The sequence below is a fragment of the Kwoniella shandongensis genome, chromosome 8 (assembly GCF_008629635.2).
Source record: "Kwoniella shandongensis chromosome 8, complete sequence".
NCBI lineage: Eukaryota > Fungi > Basidiomycota > Tremellomycetes > Tremellales > Cryptococcaceae > Kwoniella > Kwoniella shandongensis.
The window spans coordinates 18,063-38,740 of record NC_089294.1 but is presented as its reverse complement, the minus strand read 5'-3'; the positions used below and the strand labels follow the sequence as shown (position 1 = coordinate 38,740).

At 50.3% G+C, this 20,678-nt stretch overlaps 10 protein-coding genes across 10 annotated transcripts; 4 read left to right on the top strand and 6 right to left on the bottom strand.

The window, feature by feature from the left end:
• Nucleotides 1–14: 14 nt before the first annotated feature.
• On the bottom strand, nucleotides 15–1,863 carry CI109_104465 (uncharacterized protein; the record flags this gene model as incomplete). The annotated part of the gene is made up of 6 exons (XM_032008434.2): nucleotides 15–166; nucleotides 251–570; nucleotides 641–1,234; nucleotides 1,293–1,401; nucleotides 1,478–1,730; nucleotides 1,825–1,863. The coding sequence occupies 6 exons, from the start codon at nucleotides 1,861–1,863 to the stop codon at nucleotides 15–17; spliced, it is 1,467 nt and encodes a 488-aa protein (XP_031857295.2).
• Nucleotides 1,864–2,124: 261 nt separating this feature from the next.
• Nucleotides 2,125–4,233, bottom strand: CI109_104464 (uncharacterized protein; the record flags this gene model as incomplete). Its single annotated transcript, XM_065967508.1, has 5 exons — nucleotides 2,125–2,445; nucleotides 2,506–3,441; nucleotides 3,510–3,757; nucleotides 3,812–3,961; nucleotides 4,182–4,233. The coding sequence occupies 5 exons, from the start codon at nucleotides 4,231–4,233 to the stop codon at nucleotides 2,125–2,127; spliced, it is 1,707 nt and encodes a 568-aa protein (XP_065823580.1).
• Nucleotides 4,234–5,756: 1,523 nt separating this feature from the next.
• On the bottom strand, nucleotides 5,757–7,432 carry CI109_104463 (uncharacterized protein; the record flags this gene model as incomplete). The annotated part of the gene is made up of 8 exons (XM_032008432.1): nucleotides 5,757–5,968; nucleotides 6,030–6,248; nucleotides 6,311–6,490; nucleotides 6,544–6,573; nucleotides 6,629–6,669; nucleotides 6,722–7,037; nucleotides 7,094–7,250; nucleotides 7,316–7,432. 8 exons carry the CDS (start codon nucleotides 7,430–7,432, stop codon nucleotides 5,757–5,759), a joined length of 1,272 nt encoding a protein of 423 aa, XP_031857293.1.
• Nucleotides 7,433–7,819: 387 nt separating this feature from the next.
• Nucleotides 7,820–9,534, bottom strand: CI109_104462 (uncharacterized protein; the record flags this gene model as incomplete). Its single annotated transcript, XM_032008431.1, has 2 exons — nucleotides 7,820–9,331; nucleotides 9,394–9,534. The coding sequence occupies 2 exons, from the start codon at nucleotides 9,532–9,534 to the stop codon at nucleotides 7,820–7,822; spliced, it is 1,653 nt and encodes a 550-aa protein (XP_031857292.1).
• Nucleotides 9,535–10,179: 645 nt separating this feature from the next.
• Nucleotides 10,180–10,635, top strand: CI109_104461 (uncharacterized protein; the record flags this gene model as incomplete). Its single annotated transcript, XM_032008430.1, has 2 exons — nucleotides 10,180–10,349; nucleotides 10,413–10,635. The coding sequence occupies 2 exons, from the start codon at nucleotides 10,180–10,182 to the stop codon at nucleotides 10,633–10,635; spliced, it is 393 nt and encodes a 130-aa protein (XP_031857291.1).
• A 45-nt stretch (nucleotides 10,636–10,680) lies between these two features.
• Nucleotides 10,681–12,182, top strand: CI109_104460 (uncharacterized protein; the record flags this gene model as incomplete). Its single annotated transcript, XM_032008429.2, has 6 exons — nucleotides 10,681–10,740; nucleotides 10,789–10,911; nucleotides 10,973–11,363; nucleotides 11,416–11,521; nucleotides 11,583–11,946; nucleotides 12,015–12,182. The coding sequence occupies 6 exons, from the start codon at nucleotides 10,681–10,683 to the stop codon at nucleotides 12,180–12,182; spliced, it is 1,212 nt and encodes a 403-aa protein (XP_031857290.2).
• Nucleotides 12,183–12,533: 351 nt separating this feature from the next.
• On the top strand, nucleotides 12,534–13,714 carry CI109_104459 (uncharacterized protein; the record flags this gene model as incomplete). The annotated part of the gene is made up of 7 exons (XM_032008428.1): nucleotides 12,534–12,584; nucleotides 12,644–12,756; nucleotides 12,826–13,092; nucleotides 13,153–13,219; nucleotides 13,273–13,290; nucleotides 13,339–13,502; nucleotides 13,564–13,714. The coding sequence occupies 7 exons, from the start codon at nucleotides 12,534–12,536 to the stop codon at nucleotides 13,712–13,714; spliced, it is 831 nt and encodes a 276-aa protein (XP_031857289.1).
• A 119-nt stretch (nucleotides 13,715–13,833) lies between these two features.
• Nucleotides 13,834–15,562, bottom strand: CI109_104458 (uncharacterized protein; the record flags this gene model as incomplete). The annotated part of the gene is made up of 5 exons (XM_032008427.1): nucleotides 13,834–13,869; nucleotides 13,924–14,558; nucleotides 14,621–15,168; nucleotides 15,232–15,288; nucleotides 15,339–15,562. The coding sequence occupies 5 exons, from the start codon at nucleotides 15,560–15,562 to the stop codon at nucleotides 13,834–13,836; spliced, it is 1,500 nt and encodes a 499-aa protein (XP_031857288.1).
• Nucleotides 15,563–16,111: 549 nt separating this feature from the next.
• Nucleotides 16,112–17,992, bottom strand: CI109_104457 (uncharacterized protein; the record flags this gene model as incomplete). The annotated part of the gene is made up of 9 exons (XM_032008426.1): nucleotides 16,112–16,132; nucleotides 16,203–16,539; nucleotides 16,599–16,756; nucleotides 16,816–16,935; nucleotides 16,992–17,174; nucleotides 17,231–17,303; nucleotides 17,362–17,582; nucleotides 17,649–17,755; nucleotides 17,818–17,992. The coding sequence occupies 9 exons, from the start codon at nucleotides 17,990–17,992 to the stop codon at nucleotides 16,112–16,114; spliced, it is 1,395 nt and encodes a 464-aa protein (XP_031857287.1).
• Nucleotides 17,993–19,233: 1,241 nt separating this feature from the next.
• On the top strand, nucleotides 19,234–20,600 carry CI109_104456 (uncharacterized protein; the record flags this gene model as incomplete). Its single annotated transcript, XM_065967507.1, has 7 exons — nucleotides 19,234–19,261; nucleotides 19,325–19,350; nucleotides 19,409–19,621; nucleotides 19,697–19,750; nucleotides 19,808–19,972; nucleotides 20,042–20,197; nucleotides 20,262–20,600. The coding sequence occupies 7 exons, from the start codon at nucleotides 19,234–19,236 to the stop codon at nucleotides 20,598–20,600; spliced, it is 981 nt and encodes a 326-aa protein (XP_065823579.1).
• Between the last annotated feature and the right edge of the window lie 78 nt (nucleotides 20,601–20,678).

Below are 20,678 nucleotides of genomic sequence, written 5' to 3'. Positions count from 1 at the left end.
CCCCTTCGATGACCTCACAACCATTCCTTGGCATAATCTCTCGCTGCTAACGCATTTGCAAAGTTCCACGTTCTGTACGGTGTCCACATTCCGTTATCGACCCAGAGCGGCTGTTCCTCTCCCGGTTGTAATGTATCGTAGTATGCCAGCATCCCGTACAGGTCACCTATAGATTAGGGACAGTTCAATTGATCAGCGAATTATCCTTTGGCTTTGACTGGATATCATCGAATCGGCGACATCATCGTACCTCTTTCATGTACCTCTCCTTTTGGCCAGCCTGGTTGTGTCCCGTCAGGACCCCAGGTCTCGACACGCTTGCACCCTTCTCTTTTCGCTGCTTGCTGCACAATACTCCAAGGTACATCTCCTACGACATAGCTCACTTCGAGAGTTTTGCCCTTGTACTCGTGAGGAGGATAGATGACCTTGCTGTTCTGTGGGCAGAAGACGACGAGAGACGAAGTGCTTCGGTTGTATGCTGCGAATGCGGTCGGACGTGGTGGGGCAGCATCAGAAGGAAAGGGATCACGGAGGAGTAGACGGTTGTGATGGGTTGTGAGGACAGAACTGCGATACAGAAGAAGATGGTCAGCAAAACAGTCGTAGGACCTCCTGCTCAAGATAGCTTAGGGCTTACCCATTGGGTACCAAAGCGATCTTTGTGCGTCCTTCTGGACTATTGCTCTCCACCTTCTTCTTCGTGTCTTCGATCACCAGACCCTCCAGCTCTTTCAGCCGACTCAACGAGGTCACCCATTCCCAATCTCCTGCCTCCTCAATCTCTCTCAAGTCTGTCAAATACCACTCGGTGATAACGCTGCCTTGTTCTTTCCATCCATCTAGATGTTCTCCTATCGTACACGATTGATAATACTTTGGTCCAACATCAGAATACAACAGACTGGCTGTCGCGTCGCCGAGGGTTATGGGCGGTGGTTGACCCCATACTTTAGTAGGGAAGGGAGGTAACTTGTCCGGTTTACCCAGGACGTAGTGACCCAGTTGAAGGGCGAGTCGAGCATATCCTTTACGACGATGTTCGACCGGAGTCCAGACGGTACCGAAGCCGTACAGAACAACGTTGTTGACATGTGAAGAAGGTGAAGATCGCCCTGGAGTGGATTGTAAACCCGGTATTCGATAGGTTTCGAAATGCGAAAAGATTTGAGAACCGGTAGCGGAAGACGTTACTGGGTTGGTCGGAAGTAGAGTCGATCTTGGGACTAGTAACCTGTGCCGAGCCATAAACTGGTCAGCTTACACTCGAGCGCACATCCGAGCTTACTCACCAAACGACAATCCGTTTATGCTTCAGACCCGTGTTGGGATCTTTGACCAAAGTTTCATCATGGTACACCCATTCGTCCGGTGTGAGTTTGTCCCACTTGCAGAACCAGTCTGTGTTATAATAATTCCACTTCTGTTAGGGTATCCATGTGATGTGGTGCATTCACCGGGTTGGTGTTGGACTCACCGATGGTATTGAGTCTCGCCAAAGCGGCCTGTTCAGCTGTCGCCGGGACAAGTGTCAATTCTGGGGGACTCAAAGTAGCGTTTTCTGAAATGATGGTCATTATGTTGCAATAGGCTTGATAGTTGGAGAAAAGAAGTAATGCATAGATCACAGATAGATGAGCGGCTTGGTCAAGTTGTTGTGTTGTGTCGTCGGAGATGATCGAGTCGACCAAAAGATAGCCGAGTCGCAATCTGTCGCGCTTATCGGAACTCTCTCAAGCACGTCATCTCGAAAGTGCACATGGACCTCTGCTTAGTCTCATCACTTGCCTCTATGTAGATACTCAGATGAAGGTGTAAGCTGACAAGCATTGACCCGAGGTGCAGGAGAATCTCTTGCACCATGGTGGAGTAGAAATAACAAGGGTTAAAGACAACGCGCACTGTGTGTGAGCAGTCTTCGACAGGGCAATCCGGTTTTACGTGCACCGGGGTCAAGCATATCTCGATTGTAAGGCTGACGCTTGCATGCATTGTAGACTCTAGGAATACTATAGTATAACTCTAGGACCTAAATATATGGAAGGAAAAACCTAGTCGAATGAAAACCTGTCGCCCATAACACGATAAGATATATTAAGTATTGTATAGAAACATGCTAGGCTTTTAGACCTTGGAAGCGGCAGTAGTACCGTCCTCAACGTGAGCGGCGTTGTGACCAATCTTGCCCTTCTCGATGGCCAAAGTACCGTCTGCGGCAAGACCCATGTCGGCGGCGTAGGTACCGTGAGGCTTCCAGCCAGCCGACCTTCGGGGAGAACCAACCTCCTCCATCATTCGGTCGACCTGCTCAAGGGTAAGACCCTTGGTCTCCCAGACCATGAAGTAGGCGTAGATGACACAAAGGATACAGGTGGAACCCCAGATGAAGAAGACCTTGGACTGAAGGTTACCCTTGTCGGGGTTGACGAGGTAAGGAGTGATGACCTGGATAGATGGCATCAGTAAACTGTGTTACGCAGGCGAAAGCATAAAGAAATAACTCACAGTGATGATACAGTTCCAGAGCCAGTTGGAGGCGGTGGAGAGAGCAACACCTCGAGCACGGATGGGGATGGGGAAGATCTCTCCAACGACGACCCAGGCGGCAGGACCCCAAGTAGAAGCGAAGAAGGCAATGTAGATACAGATCATCGCGATCTCAAGCTTGACAACGGAAGGCTTGGTGGAGATGGTACCAGCGATGGCACAGATGAACTCGCAGACAAGCATACCGAGGGCACCGTAGATGAGGAGCTTTCGTCGACCGAACTTCTCGATGGTGTAGAAGGAGATGGGGGTAGAGCACACGTTGACGAGGGTGGTGATCAACGAGATGAAGAAGGGGTTAGAGATTGTGCCGAGAGAGGTGAAGAAGACGGTACCGAAGTAGAAGATGAAGTTGACACCGGTCCACTGTTGCATCATCTGCATGGAAGTACCGAGGATGGTTCGTCGCAAGTTGGATCCGGGGTTTCTGAGAGAACCAGAGAAACAAGCCATCCAGGAGCCAAAGTAGCCGGTGGCGGGCATCAACTCGGTCTCGTACTCGTGGTTGGCGACGATCTCAGCGAGCTCCTCCTGAACGTAGGTGGAGTCGACCGGTTGGCCTCGGACGGTGGCCAATGCTCGGGCAGCGGAATCGAGCTTGCCGTGCTTGACGTACCATCGAGGGGACTCGGGGAGAAGGAAGAGACCAGTGGCGAGGATGATAGCCCAGAGGAACTGCACACCGATGGGGATTCTGTAAGAACCGGTGTCGTTCCTGTCCTTGGATGCGTAGACGACACAGTTGGCAAGGAGGATACCGATGGTGATACAGAACTGGTAACCAGAGACGATGGCACCTCGGACCTTTCGGGGGGCGATCTCGGAAAGGTAGAGGATGATGATGGCGGAGATGAAACCGACACCGAAACCGGCAACCAATCGACCAGCAACGAACTATCAAAAGGTCGAATACGTCAGCGTCGCACTTCCATGACGTAAAAAGTACGGGAAGGTTTACTTACCAAGCCAAGACCAGAGGTGGAAGCAGTCTGGAGGACACAACCAACGCTGAAGACGAGACATCCAACGATGATGGTGATTCGTCGACCAAAGTAGTCGGCGATGTCACCAGCCATGAGGGCACCGAAGAAAGTACCGGCGGAGAGAATGGAAGTCATGAGGGACTGGGTAGAGGCAGAGATGACGAATTGGTTGGCGGGGGTAGTGGCAGGGTCAAGACCGGTGTGAAGCCTGATGAAGTAAGGCATGGCTGTAAAGAGAGTCAGCAGGAGTCCTCTCTGCGACATTCCAACAATCGACTCACCAAGGACACCACCCATCCATCCAGTGTCGTAACCGAAGAAGATACCACCAAAGGAGGCAAAGACACAGAGGAAGTAGGCTCGAGCCGTGATGGGTGCCTCAACCCGATCAGGGTTGGACGTAGCGTGAAGGACAACTCCACCGCCGGGCACTGGTAGACAGACATCATCAGCTTCGAGACTCGAGAGAGGGGAATGAGTGTGAAAGGTGACCACTCACTGTTGACTGATTAACGATTGATAAAAGTTGTTTGTCGAAAATTGATTGTTGTGGGAAGAAGAAATCAAAACGATCTACGGTGAACCCATGCTTAATATACCTTTTCTGTTTGGGAGGAGGTGTGGTGGTTGGCCTGACCATGATCTTCTGACCCAGCACTTTTTTCGACTTTCGACCCTCCACGACCTTCCCCTTTCCCCCCATACGGTATTCGATTGCTTGTTTACCTCTTGTGTGTCTTTGTTTCTCTTTGACTGTGCATAACCGAGGCATGAGAAGAGAGGTCAGAGACCAAATCACAACTGCCGTGAACTGTAATGAGAGTGAGAGAGGAAAAAAAGTCAACACATGGGACGCCGCAACGACACAAGGGGTCCCAAACTGTGTACGATACATGTGGGGCTCATTGACAGGCACCGAGGAAGGGGGGGTTCATCTTCTTCTACTAGAGGCAATAAAGAGGCTTTATTTAGAACCTTGTCTTGGCCTTGACGGTGTACGAGCCCCAGGGGGCTAGGACGGGGATTGCGGGATGAGACCTGGAGTGTTGGGTGTCCCATCCGATCGTTCTGTGTGAGCCCTGTGAAATTTACGAGAACCATTCCGATTTGGCCGAATGGGGATTGCCAACCAAAGGTTCCAAGCGAGCTATAACATAAGAAACATGAAGAGTATGAAGAATCGCTCTGTCTCGATCTCCGCCTAACCCGGGATCGAATCAGAACATACCCTTAAATCACTGTCACCGCACCTGTTCAATTTGATGTCCCCCCCCCTCTTTTCATGCCGTCTGATCCATGATACCCACGTTACGCCTCATCCGTAATTATGAGTGGGAAGAGCATGAATCATATGACAAGCGAGTCCCGGTAAATGCAGTAGCCGCAAATATTATCGTCACGATTTGGTTTTTTTGCGTCTTCTCGTGTTGTTTTATCTGTATTCATCGGTTTGCGAAATTTGGGATGTACAGTAGCAGCTTGCTGCGGTCACAGACAGTCCAGTGCCTCGGAAAGGGTGGGAGATGTGCGGGATGTTCCCTGCGCCTGAGACGATCCGTCGGGGTATGGGTTGGGTGCTCCATTGCCGCGACAAGCATTAGTCATTTCGTCTTCTGGGTGCAAACTGGGGGGAACCGGGGACTCAATGTGGAGGCAGGGTCAGTGATGTTTGCGCAGGGGTGGTGGCGGCGGCGGCGGTGGATGCACACAGGGATGTCCCTTTCATCCAACCCATGTACCAAACAACCGGAGCGGAACTTGTACCTACGCGGGGTCTAAAAATACCTCAAACTACCCCAAACACAACACCAAGCTCACGGGTGAGATGGAGAGACCGCAGTCGATCGAGGGGCAAGGGACGTGGCGGGGACGTGGTGTTTCTATCCCCGGTCGATGTAGTGCTGATGTCCGAACCAGAACAAATGCCAAATGCTACCGCGTGACGAATGGTCAAAACTTTGTTTGCATTCATTCATTGCGCCCGATTTGACCGGCGGTAGAGCTTCTCCATTGTTTACGGCCGGGTTTGATACATTTTTATGGTGGCGTCGGAAGGCACCCGCAGTCCCGTAGACTGACTATAGCTTACCGCGTTTGCCCCAATCGCTCCAATCACATCCTTACATTCAGTCAAGCCCGACAGACAAGTTCGAACACGTACAACGAGAGAAAGACGGTACTTGTACTAGCGCTATGGTAGTGGTTCCTGCCGTTGATGAAAACCTTTTACTTATCTAACACATCAAGCTTGGCATCCCCAATCTTAGTGTATGGATCCGTGGATTCCCATGCTTCCAAGGGCCAATCATCGGCGGTCCCCGCATTCTGACGACTGTACAGTTCGGCCAAGTGCTCGGGCAAGTTGACATCCTTGTGATCCAACCAAATTCGAATGAGATGTCGGTGGTTTTTCTCTGAATCTCTCGAGGAAGTTCGTGCTGCAACATATAGCTCCAAGTCAGATCCGTAAAGCATTACTGTTAACGACAGCAAACGCACCATGAAAGACAGTCAAATTATTGAAATACTCCAGATCACCCTTTTCCAAGTTGAGATCCAAGCTAAACTTCTCTGCTGTGAAATGAACCGCGTCAAGGGCGAGATGTTTCTCCTCTGACAAAGGGGGAAGATCGTTGTCCGCCTCGTAGAAGCTAAAGTATGGTCGTCGGGAGTAGTTGGAAATGACATTGCCGTTGTGTGCATGGAAGAGACGTTTCCCTTTTGCCACGAACGACGACGGTCAGCTTTTGGCACGTTGTGATACATTATTGTCGACTCACCATCTGGGTATTGCTTGTTCTTCCAATCGTCCTTGGCGAATTCTCTCAGTATATCCCGTCGAGTGTTGGCTAGCTCGTTGTAGGTTTGGGCGACAGAAGAGAGTTGTGAAAGACCGCCAGTCTCCGCGACATTAAGGGTGATTAGACCGACGATTCCGGTACTTCCATCGTTGTGAAAGACTTTACAAGTTATATACGTAAGAGTCGGGTCCAGTCTTATGCTGACAACTCACCTTGATTTCCGCTAGTCTGACCTTTGACAGCTGTGATCGCGATACCGAATTAGCTGAGGACTTTCGGGTTGCTAACAAAACTCACTGATAGCTGGTCGTTTGTCCTCTGGGAGATCAGTGATATCTCTGCCACAAAATAGTTCAGCGTCCCACGGGATTACTGGAATGCAGAACTTACCTGAGATGTACGATATTCTGAGTACCCTGCTTGATCCTTTTATCGGAAATGTACGATGAGATACCTGCGAAGATGGCGATCTGCTTCTTCCTATCCCAGTCGTCGACCGGAAGACCTCTGAGTACTCTGAAACCGAGACCGGTCCCAATCTCCTCTGCGGCGTGTGCCAAAGCCTTGCGCAAAGCAGATCCCTCCGGTATGGGAAACGTAGCTTGCTTGATCTCGTTGTTGTGTAGTTTCAGCGAGACGAAGTGATCGTAAGCCTTGTGCAACAGGTCGATGTCTTCCCGTGTAAATCTGTACAACCATTTCTCGGCTGTAGTTATATATGATATCAGCATAGGATCGCCGCTTGATCTGAACTTGACTCACGCTCGTTGATCAATTTGTGACCATCCCAGAGACTGGAAGGATTGACTTGGTCCGGGTATCCAGCAGGGAGAGGGTCACTTTCTGGCTTATTATACGCTGCTTGATTGGATGTCCACCATTCAAGGTTGGGCTCATAAGCAGTCTCATAGATCTTTTTCTGCACCGGTCATCAACAAAACAATTCCGCTACATTCATGTACGTGGGTTTGAGCTGCAACTCACTCTCTTCTCCTCTTCTGTGAACTTGCGCTTTGCAGCGGTTTGCGGCTTGCCGTAGAGATCCAAGACCGTGAACTGGTTCACAAGGGCTGACACAGGTGTGGCAACTGCAGCGGCCATGGTATATCGCTGGTTTATTTGGGTTCTTCTGATGTATCAAAGTGTGAATTTACAGGCCATACTATGCATCCGTCCCACAAAGCACAGATGACTAGCTTTATAGCTCCTGTTTCTATGCATGTTTGTTCTGCCTACGCTGGTGAGTCATCCACTACCAAGATATTCGCCATATCACGTCAATCGAAATCAACATGACGTGAGAAGATCTCATCGGTCAAACCCGACATGTTGCACCCATTTCTGTCTTGATTACTGCAGGTCAAAGCATCTTTGCACTGAAACCGCATCTGCCGCCTGTGTGATTCATAAGGATTACATGCATTGCCGTGTCTCGTATCATTCGATTGTTATGCGGGTTTTGCTATGATACACTGATGGAATGTTACACTATACTTCTTGCCGTTTCCACACCGACTTGCCTGCCAGCCAAGTCTCCAAAACACCCTGTTGAGCTTCTCTCAGAGTCTCTACGCCATTCGCGAACGGATCAATTGACAAAACACAGAAATCTGCATCTTTTCCGACCGCCAACGTCCCTTTCCTGTCTGATGATTGCATGGAGTATGCGGACCCCGAGGTGTAGTAGCGGATCGCCGTCTGTAATTTGAGGTTGAAGCGATCGAGGGACAGGATCCGCGGGTCAGTCGGTTCAGGAAGAGTCGGATCGACCGCAGACCGTCTGGTAGTGGCTGTGTAGAGGTTGGGCAAGGAATGATGAGGTGCGGTAGGGGCATCGGAACCAAAGGCAACGTGAGAATGGTGGTATTCCGTCCAGGGGAATGCTCTATCACATCGTTCGTCTTGTCCCAGCTGCTCCCTCCAGTTCGGCAGATAGATTGGGTCGGCATGGACGGGTTGAAGGGATGCGACTACACCAAGTTTGGTAAGACGTTTGATGCTCTCCTCGCTGACCACTTCGAGATGTTCAATACGGAATCGGGGCTCCGGTTGTTGAGGGTTGACCGCGATGGCGTGCTCAAACGCGTCGAGTGCTGCTATTGAGGCAGCATCACCGATAGCATGTACCGCTACCTGCAAGGATAAGGAGTCGGCCAATGCGACAACAGGCTTGAGTTTCTCCATAGGCCAGATTGGACCTGGTAATGCTCCATTGGCATATGGTTTGGTGAGGTAAGCTGTACAGCTGTCGACCACTCCGTCCGAGATCAATTTGATTCCAGCGATTCGCAGGGAGATATCGATTTTCGCAAGTCGGTCTCGATGTGCTGCTGCCGCTCTGACCGAAGCTTCCCTTTCTTCGGACGTGCCGACCGGAGAGACGAGCCAGTGCGCTGCGATATTGATAGGAAGACCACCGGAACGTCGCTTTTGGTACTCTTCGAGAGCGTTTAGATCCTCTTCGGTCATCGCCATGTCGACAACACCGACAACTCCAGTTGCGAGGTATGCGTCGAAAGCATTGTCGAGCGCATGTAATCGATCGTTCAAGCTAAGGAGAGAAGCGACGTACGGCCAGACGAGTTCGGAAACGGCAGTTTCCAAAAAGAGACCTGTAAGTTCGCCATTCTCATCCTTCTGGAATTCACCGCCGGGAGGGGCTTCCGTATGCTTGTCGATGCTCAAGGTCTCTATGGCCTTACTGTTAAGCCAGCAGGAGTGGACGTCGGCTGAATCGATGAATACCGGGATATCGGAAACGACCTTGTCGAGAATCTTCCTGTGCGGTTTTTCACCGAGAGCGTCAAAGAGGAAGGACCGACCGAGCAGACAGGTGGATGATGGTTTTCGTGCCTCCAGAAGGAGCTGTTGAACTTCGGTGGCGGACTTCCCCAGCATGTCAATCTTGTCTTGACTCGCTCCGAACATCATCAAATGGGTGTGGGCGTCGATGATTCCCGGTAGAACTACCGCTCCCTGGAGGTCTGTGATTTGGTCCGCCTGTACAAGTCGTCTGCCATCAGACCGTATCACCTTCTGGAATCGAAATTACATTCACTCACTTTAACATCCTTCCCCTCGAGCTCCTTTGCATCCCCAACAAACTCGATGCGATCCCCGCGGACGAGCAACGAGGAGTGTAATGTATCATCGCCCTCGACACTGGTGAAGATCCGTCCGTTAGTGAAAAGGTGGGTAGACATGGTTGGTTGGTTGGTTGACCGCGCCGATAAAAGAGTGAGTGAGTTGAGTGACTGTGTTTAGCCTTTGCGGATCAGCATAGGCTGAAAGTCATTCGCGAAAGGAGATGATAATTGATCCTTATATCAATATGAACACTCAACTAGCACCTCCACAAGCGCCGGCCCGTCAAACGCTGTCACCAGGTGTAATCTTGTCTGATAACGTAAATCATCCGGTTTCGTTAGTGTACCGTTAGATAAAGTCTCGCTTGGAAGAATTATACCGATTCTTGGCGTACCCCTTATTGGACCAGTCCTAGGTTAAATGATCGAGCCGGTCTTACCCACCCACTAGCGTATTAGTGCCGGATGAGACAGAGTTCACCGGAATGATGATCAGGGACGTAGCAGGGAGTACCAATCAGCTGTTAACAGTTAATACCATATCGTAGGGTGTCCATCTCCTGCGCAGTCGTTTCGGCCCCTTGCGCAATCACTTCTGCCTGATCTGTTTTTCCTTCTTGTGTCTCGTGATAAGGATCATCACAGACTGTCTCCTTGTTAAACGCCCAAGATTGTGTCGCAAAACGATTAAAAAGGAAAGAACCCTTTTCAGGAGGATGTGGTAATTTCGACTCTACCCCCATCTCACAGTGGAAATACATCATGTCCGTCTCGGAAGATCGAGAGATACCAGGTACCGTTAGGTTGTTCGCGGAGACCGGAGAGCTCCTTCGTAGCGAGGTCGAACTTATCCCAAAGCCAAGTCACGATCCTGCGGATCCACTCAACTGGTCTCGCACTCGAAAGAATATCGTCTTGGCATGTGTCGTCTTGTGAGTGTGCAACCGAGACCCATGCTTTATCAGAGTCCCGCTAACAGCAAATCCCGTTTATAGCTACACTTTTGCGTCGGTGTTGACGGTCACCGTTCTGTACTCGATCTATGTCCCGTTGACTGAAGTCACCGGTCTGACTTTGGATCAGGTCCTTATCGGGTCTGGGTACTCGTACTGGGCCATCGGTTTTGCTGTCATCGTCGTTCAACCGGTTTCAATCGCCATCGGAAAGAGACCCGTTATTGTCATCCTCTCTTTGGCCGGCGCTCTTCTTTCGATCTGAACCCTCTCAATCTCGGGCAATGCTACCTGGATTGTCTCTCGTCTGATGATTGGTTTCACTGGCGGTCCCATGTTTTGCTTGGTCGAAGTCGTCATTGCTGATGTTGTAAGTCAAGTCCAGGGATCAACGTCGAGCGCAGCTAACATGTTCCAGTTCTTCTTACACGAGCGAAGTTTCCCGTTGGGAGTGTACATCTTTGTGTTGTATATTGGAGCACTTGTCGGACCCCTTTTGAGTGGCTACATCTATGCCGGATTGGGATGGAAAGCCGTCATCGTGAGTTCTGCCTACTCATGACGTCTGCACGTGTGTACAGCGGGGGCTAACAGATCTTTAGTGGTTCTCGGTCGTGTTACAACTGCTGAACTCGGCGTTAATGTTCTTCCTTTTGGAGGAAACCAACTTTACCCGAGCAGAACCAAGTATTGCTCTGCAAGTGGTGCCCGACGAGCACGAACAAGTAGAAGCGGGCCCATCAGCTTACGACGCGGACGTGGATAGCAAGAACAAGGATCTGTCAGGAGGGGTCTACATCGAGCCTGTTGAGCAGGTTGCTCCCGTCTCGAATGGCCGCCGAGGAAGACCCAAGTTCAGGGGATTCTTCACCATTTCTCCTTACGCAGGCGGGGTCATGAAGCGAGGTCTAATTCAACCTTTTGCTTTGATCCCATTGCCAATCGTTCTGTGGTGTGGCATCGTCTACGGGTTCTATCAAGTCTTCTTCAACAGTGAGTGCATTTCTGACAATTCAAGGCTGGCTGTTGACCACCCTATCTACAGTGTTCGGAAACCTGTCATCGGGTGTGCTAGCCTCGCCGCCGTACAACTTTGGTACTGGTCCCATCGGTTTGACCTTCTTGAGTCCCCTTCTCGGTGCTATCCCAAGGTGAGACTTGACTTCCAGTCGTAAACCAAGCTCCCGCTTACGATCCTCCATCACGGTGTAGTGCTCTCTGGGGTGGAGCGTACTGCGATCCTTATGCACTCAAGATGGCCCGAAAGAATCACGGAGTCTCGGAAGCCGAACACAAACTTCGACTATTCATCATCCCCACCGTCCTCGCTCCTATCGGACTGTTGATGATGGGTCTCGGACCGTATTACGGTACACATTGGATCGTCTATGTCATGGGAGAGTGTATCCTCAACCTTGCTGGACCCCTTGCATCTCTACTTGTCATCGCCTACGCATTTGACACGTTCCATTCGATCGACCCCGAGGATAATCAAGGACCAAAATGCGCCGCACAAGATACCGCCCCTTACCTCTCAGCCATCGTCTTTATCGCCATGTGCGTCACTTTTGCATTTGTAAGTTTTCCTCTCGGTAGTCTGGTACATGCTTCGTGCTTCGCTAAGATATGCTGTTCATCCTAAAGGGCTACGCTATCACACCTTGGAGCTTTGGATGGAACTTCAAGTGGTTCGGAATCACTGCGGCTGCAGCGGCGACAGTTCTCAACTTGTCAGTCCTGTTGATGCTCAAATACGGCAAGATGCTGCGAAAGAATGGAGAAGCATACTACCGAAAGGTCATCAACTGGTAGTGTAGTGTAGCAGGTTGTAGTACAGGGTAAAAGGATGATCAGGCAGACATCGCCTTGGGTTGTAGTCGCGTCGACGTTATAGGTTGTTTCGAGCATGGATTATGCAATTCAGATTGTTCTCATCAGCAATCGTTTCAAGGACGCTATAGATCATATCGTTTGGTCACAGCTCAGGGACGATGATTGTCGATGATGATGATGTCGCTGCGATCCTTGGCAGAGTTAAGCACAAGGGTTCGATCGGAAGAGAAGTCAAGTAACCGGGTGACAAACCGGGTTGAGTGCATCTTACATTTCACTTCCATCTGTTCGTAACACTTGTTTGACCCACACTCGACCATATATCAAAACATGTCCAGCCTCGAACCATCCACCACAATCACCCTCAGCTCCAGTACAAAGGTCAGTAAAGCATAGAATGAGCGCGACATAACATCAACTGATGAATCCCAATTGTGTAGATCCCTCAATTGGGTTTCGGAGTCTATCGTTCTGATCCAGAGGTAGCAGAACGTACCGTGACAACAGCTCTTGAAGCGGGCTACAGACATATTGATTCAGCACAGTGGTACTTGTGAGTCACTCCTCAAAGCTAGTTTTCCATCCCAGGGAGGGGAGCTAAAGCCAAAGATTCCTCGTCCAGTAACGAAGCGGAAGTCGGATCTGCTGTCCAATCCTCTTCAGTTCCTCGATCTTCCATCTTCCTCACTACGAAACTAGGTCATGCAGATCGTATCGTTGAAAGATTGAACGAGAGCGTGGAGAAAATCGCACCGGGAGACGGAGGATATGTCGATCTATTCTTGATTCATGCGCCGAGTGCGGGACCGGAGAAAAGGAAGGAGCAATGGAAGGCTTTGGAGGATTTAGTACAGCAGGGCAAGGCGAAAGCGATTGGTGTGTCCAACTAGTGAGTGCAGGTCAAGTCCCTCACATCCATTCTTGTTCATCGCTGAGATGCTTTTTGTAGCGGGGTGAAGCACCTTCAAGAGATGGAAGGGTACGCCAAGATCCCACCCGCTGTGAACCAGATCGAAGTGAGCAATTGTCATATACAGCAAAGATTGACACTGACGCCCGTTAACCAAAGCTCCACCCTTGGTGTCAGGTGTGTCCTCTAATCGTGGCTTGACGATGAAGACTAACACACCCACAGCAACCCGATATCGTGGATTACTGTCAATCGCACAACATCGCTCTTGAGGCATACTCGCCTTTGGTGCAAGCGCAAAAGACATCCGATCCGACGTTGCAGAAGATCGCGAAGGACACAGGGAAGAGCTGGGCTCAAGTGCTAATCCGATGGAGTCTGCAGAGAGGGTGCGTCCCATTCCCCTTTCACAATGAGCACAGTAAATGCTGTACTGACCCATTGTCTCAGATTTATTCCCCTTCCCAAGTCCGACACGAAGGAACGTATCATCGCGAACAAGGATGTCTTCGACTTTGAGCTCACGAAGGAACAGATGGACGCGCTGAACGGACTCGACAAAGACGAGCACGTCTGTCTGAACCCAACAAAATGTCCATAGGGTACGGCGTAAAGTCAATGTCTACATGCTACTCTAGATGTCACAGTATATATCGATCAGGGATCCCAGATTCCGTTCTTTCATCCTCATGCATTCAGATCAAGCTGGACAAGCACAGACTATGCCTCGAAGATCCTTCCAGTACTGACGTTGAGCTGTGCTATCTGTCAGCTCGGGACACATTTACTCGGTAGCGACATCATACTCACTCTCGTCCATTTCTTCCCCTTCCACCATCTCGTGAGTAGGATGCTGGGCCACCACACATGCCAAAGGATTAAGAAAGGCAGCCAGTCATCCGCGATAAGCGTAGGATCCACTCTGATCTGGAATGGTTCCTCGCTTGGCATTCGTTTTGATGGCTTTGTGACCAGACATGCAGGCAGGGAAGGATGAATAAGGGACAGGATGTGTTTTGAAGGTATAAGAAGAGGAAGATATCGCATGATGAGGTCATTGTAGAGCCAAGATCGAGGAAGGGTAGAGGATGGAGGTCGGAGGATGGTATGATTGCTAACATCGGTAGAGTAGCATCCCGCGATACCATCCAGAGGGAGAAGTATGACAGCGGTGTGAACTCTCGCGTTGCATTCCAGAGGATATAGCTTCCCATCTTTCGTTGACATGATGAAGTCGAACGAGAAATGTCCGTTCAGACGTCTTCTCTCTCCAGAAGGAGCTGGGTCATCCCGTAGTCGTTGAAGGAAGTCGCTCGTCCATCTCTCGGCTTGTTTGCCGATTTTGGTAGTAGTCGCATTCTCGTAGGACATGAGCATGTCGTTGGAAGGGCATGTGACGAAGGAAGTGATTTGGCTTTCGACGACGGAAGCGTGTGTGCACCATTCTAAGGGATGTATCAGCTCAATCACACCTTCTGTGCTATAGCCTATAGAATCGTCGACTCACCTTGGCCCGGAATAAACTCCTGGAAGACATACGGGCAATCCCTAGTGATAGGCAACCTCAGACCTTGCAACAATGCCCTTGTCTTCTTCAACTCGTCTCCATCGCCCTTCAAGGGGAACAGGGTCATATCTCCTCTATTCTCATCCAAACCCATACACTTCAGAATGTATTTCGGCTCCTTCCCATCCTCACGCAGGAATTCTATCGCCGCGTTTACACTTTCCACCATCTTTCCTTTTGGAATACTGAAACCTAGCTTGTCCACCAAAGCCATGAATCGATCTTTGTCATGAAGGTCCAACATCGTCTCTGGATCCTGGATGAAGGTCCTACATCTCCCTTTCGTCACCCGAGCCATCTCTTCTGCTGCACGAGCATCTTCGACGGATGATCCGGCGCCTGAAACGGGGATGAACAAAGTAGCAGAGTGCCGCTGAGCGATATGCAGGAGTTTGTCGGAATAGCGGTCGTAGGATTGAGCAGCGGGAGGAAGGAGGTAGAACTGGTCAACACAACTACTGAAGCGCATAGGACAGAGATCACCCCATCTACGTCGACGTGATGCAGTTAGTCACCGAGTGATTGAAGTCTATTGCATCATGGTAGCTTACCCTTCTTCCTCGACACCAATCACTTTCCATCCAGCACGCTTGAACGCTCTCGCCAGGCTGTTCCGAAATCAGCATACAGCACTGGGTTGTGCAGCAATTCCACTCACGTCAAGCCCTTCGACATTCTCCCACCACTGATGATCACACAGCCTTTAACATCTTTGCTGGACGTTCCTCTCTCGAGCTGTTGACTGGTAAGGACTCGGAGTTTCTCAAGCAGGAGAGAGAGGATCACGGCCGTTATCGATACCGGGAGTAAGAAAATGGACAGATATGGTAAAATCAGACTCGAGAGGAAGTCTTGCGCCCGAGAAGGGGTAGAACGGCCCATAGTGAGCGGTTGTAAGCTCTGCGGAAGTGTCAATGGGCTGTATACCAGCAAGAGCGACGACAGAATCACTGCAAAAGGCCGCGAACGATTGTTCAATCCCTCCCGGATGATTACGTCCTGATCTCGGTGGACTATCGATCATCTCCTTCTTCTGTAGGAACGGATGTATGTCACAGGCACGACAACTAGGGTTAAGCTACTTCCATGGAATCCCGATCTATCGTCACTGATCACATCCCATTGCCGGATGATATCTAGCCGATCCCGATCTCGTTGTTCAGGTCACGTAACGAAGAGGTTGTACCATCGAGCAGGGATATGCTGTCGTGCGAAAATGTTGCTGTGCCCAGGAATTGGTACGTGTGTGTTCACTTGGCAGGATAGACACATCCCAACTTTGTAGTACTCGTACGATTTGATTTCCCATCACTTTTCGTGTGTATGCATGTGTCTTCTCTTTCGATGCCTAACATATGTGTGTGACTACAGCTACAGGATACATATGCTCTTTTTTGTTTCCACTTCTTGATCCAATGCTACCAAAAACCCTTATGCTGATGTGCCGACTTCCTGTAAAGATGCATTGAGCAGTGTTAGTGAAAGTGAACGCTGTACTTGTAGATGTTGAATTGCGACTTACCCCATTGGTGACTTGTCCTGTGCTGTCAACAGCGACCGCACCAGCTTGGACGGCAGCCTCTTTTGTGTGGTTACCGTTGATCCCCTTTCGCTTCAGAGGGTCGGCAGCTTCTTCACCTTTTGCAGAACCGTTGGCGTAAGCCTCGGGCTCAGCTCCGAGATCTCCAGCGTCGACATAGGCTTCTTTTCCGTCACCTGATCCGAATCGCGCCTTGACAAACTCCTTGTGGGTCTTGAGAACCGATCGAAGCTTCTCGATGGGGACGTCGTTCAAGAACTTGCACTTGCCGAACTCTCCGTCGGGAACAGCGAATCGCTGTTTACCATCTCGTGTCTTCCTACGAACGGAATCGAATGTCAGCGGGATCCTCGGCCGGTAAGCGTTGGTCAAACTTACTTGATAGCATCGGTGGCGATGCTGATCAACTCGTCGTCGAACAACTCGTGGTCCATTGAGAGTCCAACAGAAGAGACGAGGGTGAACCATTCGTCTCGTTGAGCATCGTTTATCAGTCCCTCAGAGTGTGCAAGTGTGATAGAGTATGCCATGTCGATCTAAGAAAGGAGCTATCAGCTGAGAGTCATTGATGGATGCTCGATGATGGTGAACTCACAGTAATGGCGTGACCGTGTCGGAGAGGGATTCTCGGTGTCAACTCGAGCGTAGGTGACCAAGTGTGACCGAAAGCAATGACACGGTCCAAACCAAGCTCGTGAAGGTTGGGTGACTCGAGCTAAGTGCCAGTGTCAGACTCGAAGCTGAATGTGTGATGTGAACGCTCGCACTCACCTCCAACATGGTCTCGATACCTCGATGACAGATCTCTCGACCGGGAGCCTTGACAGCATCTCCGCCATCCTTGAAACCGAAACCAGTCTCGACGAGTTCCTTGCCATGCTTCACCAACAACTCCCAAACGGCCTTGTCACCAACAGAGGCGATCTTGACGAGCTCCGCGAAACCGTTTCGGACCTGATCAAGAGAGTCAGTCACTATGCTTTGTAGACGAAGCTGAAGTCTTGACTAACCTGTCCGACGGGTAGTGTTCTCAGGAAGGAGAAGTCGAGGAAAGTGTGTAGGGGTGCGTGGTATGCTCCAAGTCTGCACGAGGTCAATATCTGGTCATCACCGCGTTCGACTGGCCAGACTTTCGACTCACCTGTTCTTCAGCTTTCGGTGGTTGATTCCGACTTTGATACTGACACTGGCATCGATGAGACCGATCAAAGTTGTAGGAACTCGAATGAAGTTGGACGATCGTCTGTATGAGGCACATGCGTAACCGGAAACGTCGGTAACGAGACCACCGCCAACGACCAAGGTGGGTTCAGTTCGGACGATACCGAAAGAGTCCATGGCATCAACGATCTCGAGCATGGTCTGTTTGATTGCGAGTCAGGTAAGTCAGCTTGCCGGGAATAGGGAAGTAGGCCGTTGTCCACTCACGTCCATGGTCTTGTGCATCTCTCCGCCGTTGACAATCTTCCATGTCACCTCGATCTTGTAGTGGTCAAAGTACTGCTGGATCTGGTCCTTGTAGATCGGGTGGACGACTGGGTGCAGACGATACGGGATGAGCGCATGTCCAGAAGGAACCAGTTTGTGCAGTACTCACTAGTGTCCATGACGATCAACACTCTCTCCCATCTTCTGTAGATCTCCGCGAGCTTCTCGTTCTGGATGTCGAAGACGGGGGAGTTGTAGTGGAAGTGGTACTTGAGGGCTTCGTAACCCTCAACGGTGATGGAGCCCTTGGCATCCTTGGAAACTTTGGCAGTGAGATCGGACATTTTGTCTTTGATTGAGGGGAGAGGTGGTATGGATAAGTGGCAGAGTAAAAGTTCGAGAGGAGAAGCAGGAAGAAGTCGGGAACAAGGGGTTTTGCTACCACAAGACCGCTATATATACTTTCAGGCAACGAAGGTTCTGCTGGGAGTGATTGTGTCCGATCCGGTGATCTCAACAGCCTCCTCTAGCAGCAAGGTGCCAGGGTAAAATCTAGATCGTCTCACATCGCAGACAGGGCTTTGTCCTCGGACTGACTCTGATTCTCACTGGAGTGAACGCAATACGATAATGTCTTGCGTGTGTGCCTTGAAACGTTGTTGTCTATGATGCCATTCCCGCATGACGACGGGCGATGAGTACGACGTTCTTGGAATCGAGGTGACATTCCCGATCGACGTTTGGTGAACTGCATTCTTCACTACACACTCACACGTTTGTTGTGTATTGCATCCGTTGATCTTTTACAGCGATCGAAGGAATGTGGGTTGACGGGACCCCGGATGGTAAAAGACGATCGATGCTGTAATGCTGTAATCGCTTCCGATGCTTCGCAGCGAGCAGACACCGCTGCGACTGGGGTATGCGCATGATTCTCATGGCTCATGGGACTTCCGGGGAACAAGCTCAGACTTGGAATTGACCTATCGAATCGTAATCGTAATCGTTTGAATGGGAAACTAATCTGATACAGCGCCAAATCTAAGGTTCAGTCAGTTCGGGAGTTTTCATTGAAATCTAGGTTTAGAACGATGAGGTGGTAAAGTAGTATCTCTTCCTTCGCTGTCCCAGCCTCGATCTAGACATGCTGTATGTAACCATCGAGGAAGAAGAAGATTACGAGAGTATGAATATCTAATCGAACAGAGACACCATACAGTATGTACAGTACAGATGACCAACGGGTAATATTCCATCGATCGATAACCGGGGAATTGATCGTATACGGGATGGTGTGTGCTAAGCAGGCTAGTACAAGGTCCTGTATACATTACGCCTCTTGCATCGTCGACCCCCTGTCCCTACGTCGTATGTGCAGTAGGTTTGACGTCAGCCGATGCCAGTGTGGTAGGATCATGATCGAGTGCATAGGAGAGAAGTCCGGAACATTGCATCATGCGAATCTCGGATTGCCACGAGTTTCTCTCCGTCGCGATACACTCATACGACCTTGTGTTTGAACAATAGACGTGAAGTTGGATAACTTTGACTTGTGTACTTCATACCAGTACACCGCTCAAGCAAAATGACAGTCCCACCTCCCAAATACCATGGTATGTCTTCATCACTGATACAGTTGCGAAGTGAAAGCTCTCTGACCCCTCCCTTTCTCGCAGAACCCGTACAGGGCACGGTCTTCCATGCAAGTGCAGTCACAAGCTGACATGTCTCGAAATATCGCTAATGCCTTTGGTACACAGGGCGACGGTCGAGAGGAAGAGCTGCTGCAACACCTCCAATCCCTATCCGAACTAACCACAGAGTCCACTTCTGACCTCTCACTGCATGATCGTTCCCAACGAGTCCTCGATGCGATACACGAGTTTGGTAAGCGGGAGAATAGGTACTTGATGAGTGTCGGCGATACCAAGGGGAGGCAGGTGGAAGAGCTCATCCGGGAGAAGAAGCCAAAGGTGAGTTATTTGCCTTTCAGCTTGTGGAGTGAAGAAGCAGAGACGGCGACGAAGCTAATCATCGTTTGGCTACAGCTCATACTGGAACTGGGGTCTTATGTCGGATATTCTGCTATATCCTTCTCAAGAGTAGGCTTTTATGCGACTGCTGTATATGGTTATCCGAAGCTCACATTCACTCTCTAGCACCTCCCCGAGTTGCACCCATCATCCATCTACCCCGCCGACTGGTCAAAGTCGAACGACCCAAACGATGATAGGGCCGGATATGTGTCTTTGGAGAAGAGCGATGTGTACGGTACCACTGCTCGAGGTGCCTTGAAGTTGGCAGGACTAGACAGGAACGTCAAGGTGAGTGGGCCATCTATCTGAACGAAATTGCCAAATTACATCACTGATGGCCGTCAAAACTGATTTTAGATCGTCATTGGCGGATCTAGCTCTAGTCTCAGGTCGCTCAGGAAGACCCTCAACATGCCTCGACCTATGCAGTTTGATATGGTGTTCCTCGACCATTTGAAACCGCTTTACACCATCGATCTCAAGGTAATGGAGGAAGAAGGTTTGGTCGGTCCTGTAAGTACCCGAACTACACCCAAAACCAGTCTGAGCGCTTGCTGACTCCTCCGCGACCGTGTAGGGCACCATTCTCGTCGCCGACAACGTTGTGAAGCCAGGCAACCCTGCGTACCTATCATGGGTCAGAGCTACTCCTGCTCAGAAGCGACATTCTTTGACATTGGGACCGCTCACCAAGCAACCTGCACCTACGCCTAATCCCTCGGACGCAGACTGGCAGGAAGCTTTCCGCTCTGGACCGATTGACGAAACTCGTTGGGTACCAGACGAGGCCGAGGGTGTGAAGGCGCAGGGCGATCCCGCGTTGAAGTACACTAGTAAGATGTTGGACGGTTGGGATCCGTACACGGGAGAGAAGGACGCATGTGAGGTGTCAGAGTGCATCGGACGAGAGGATTAGCAGAAAAAGAAGAACAAGCGTAGTTAGTTTAAAGCACGACCTATGCATTGAATGTAGCATGTACAAGTTTGCATATCA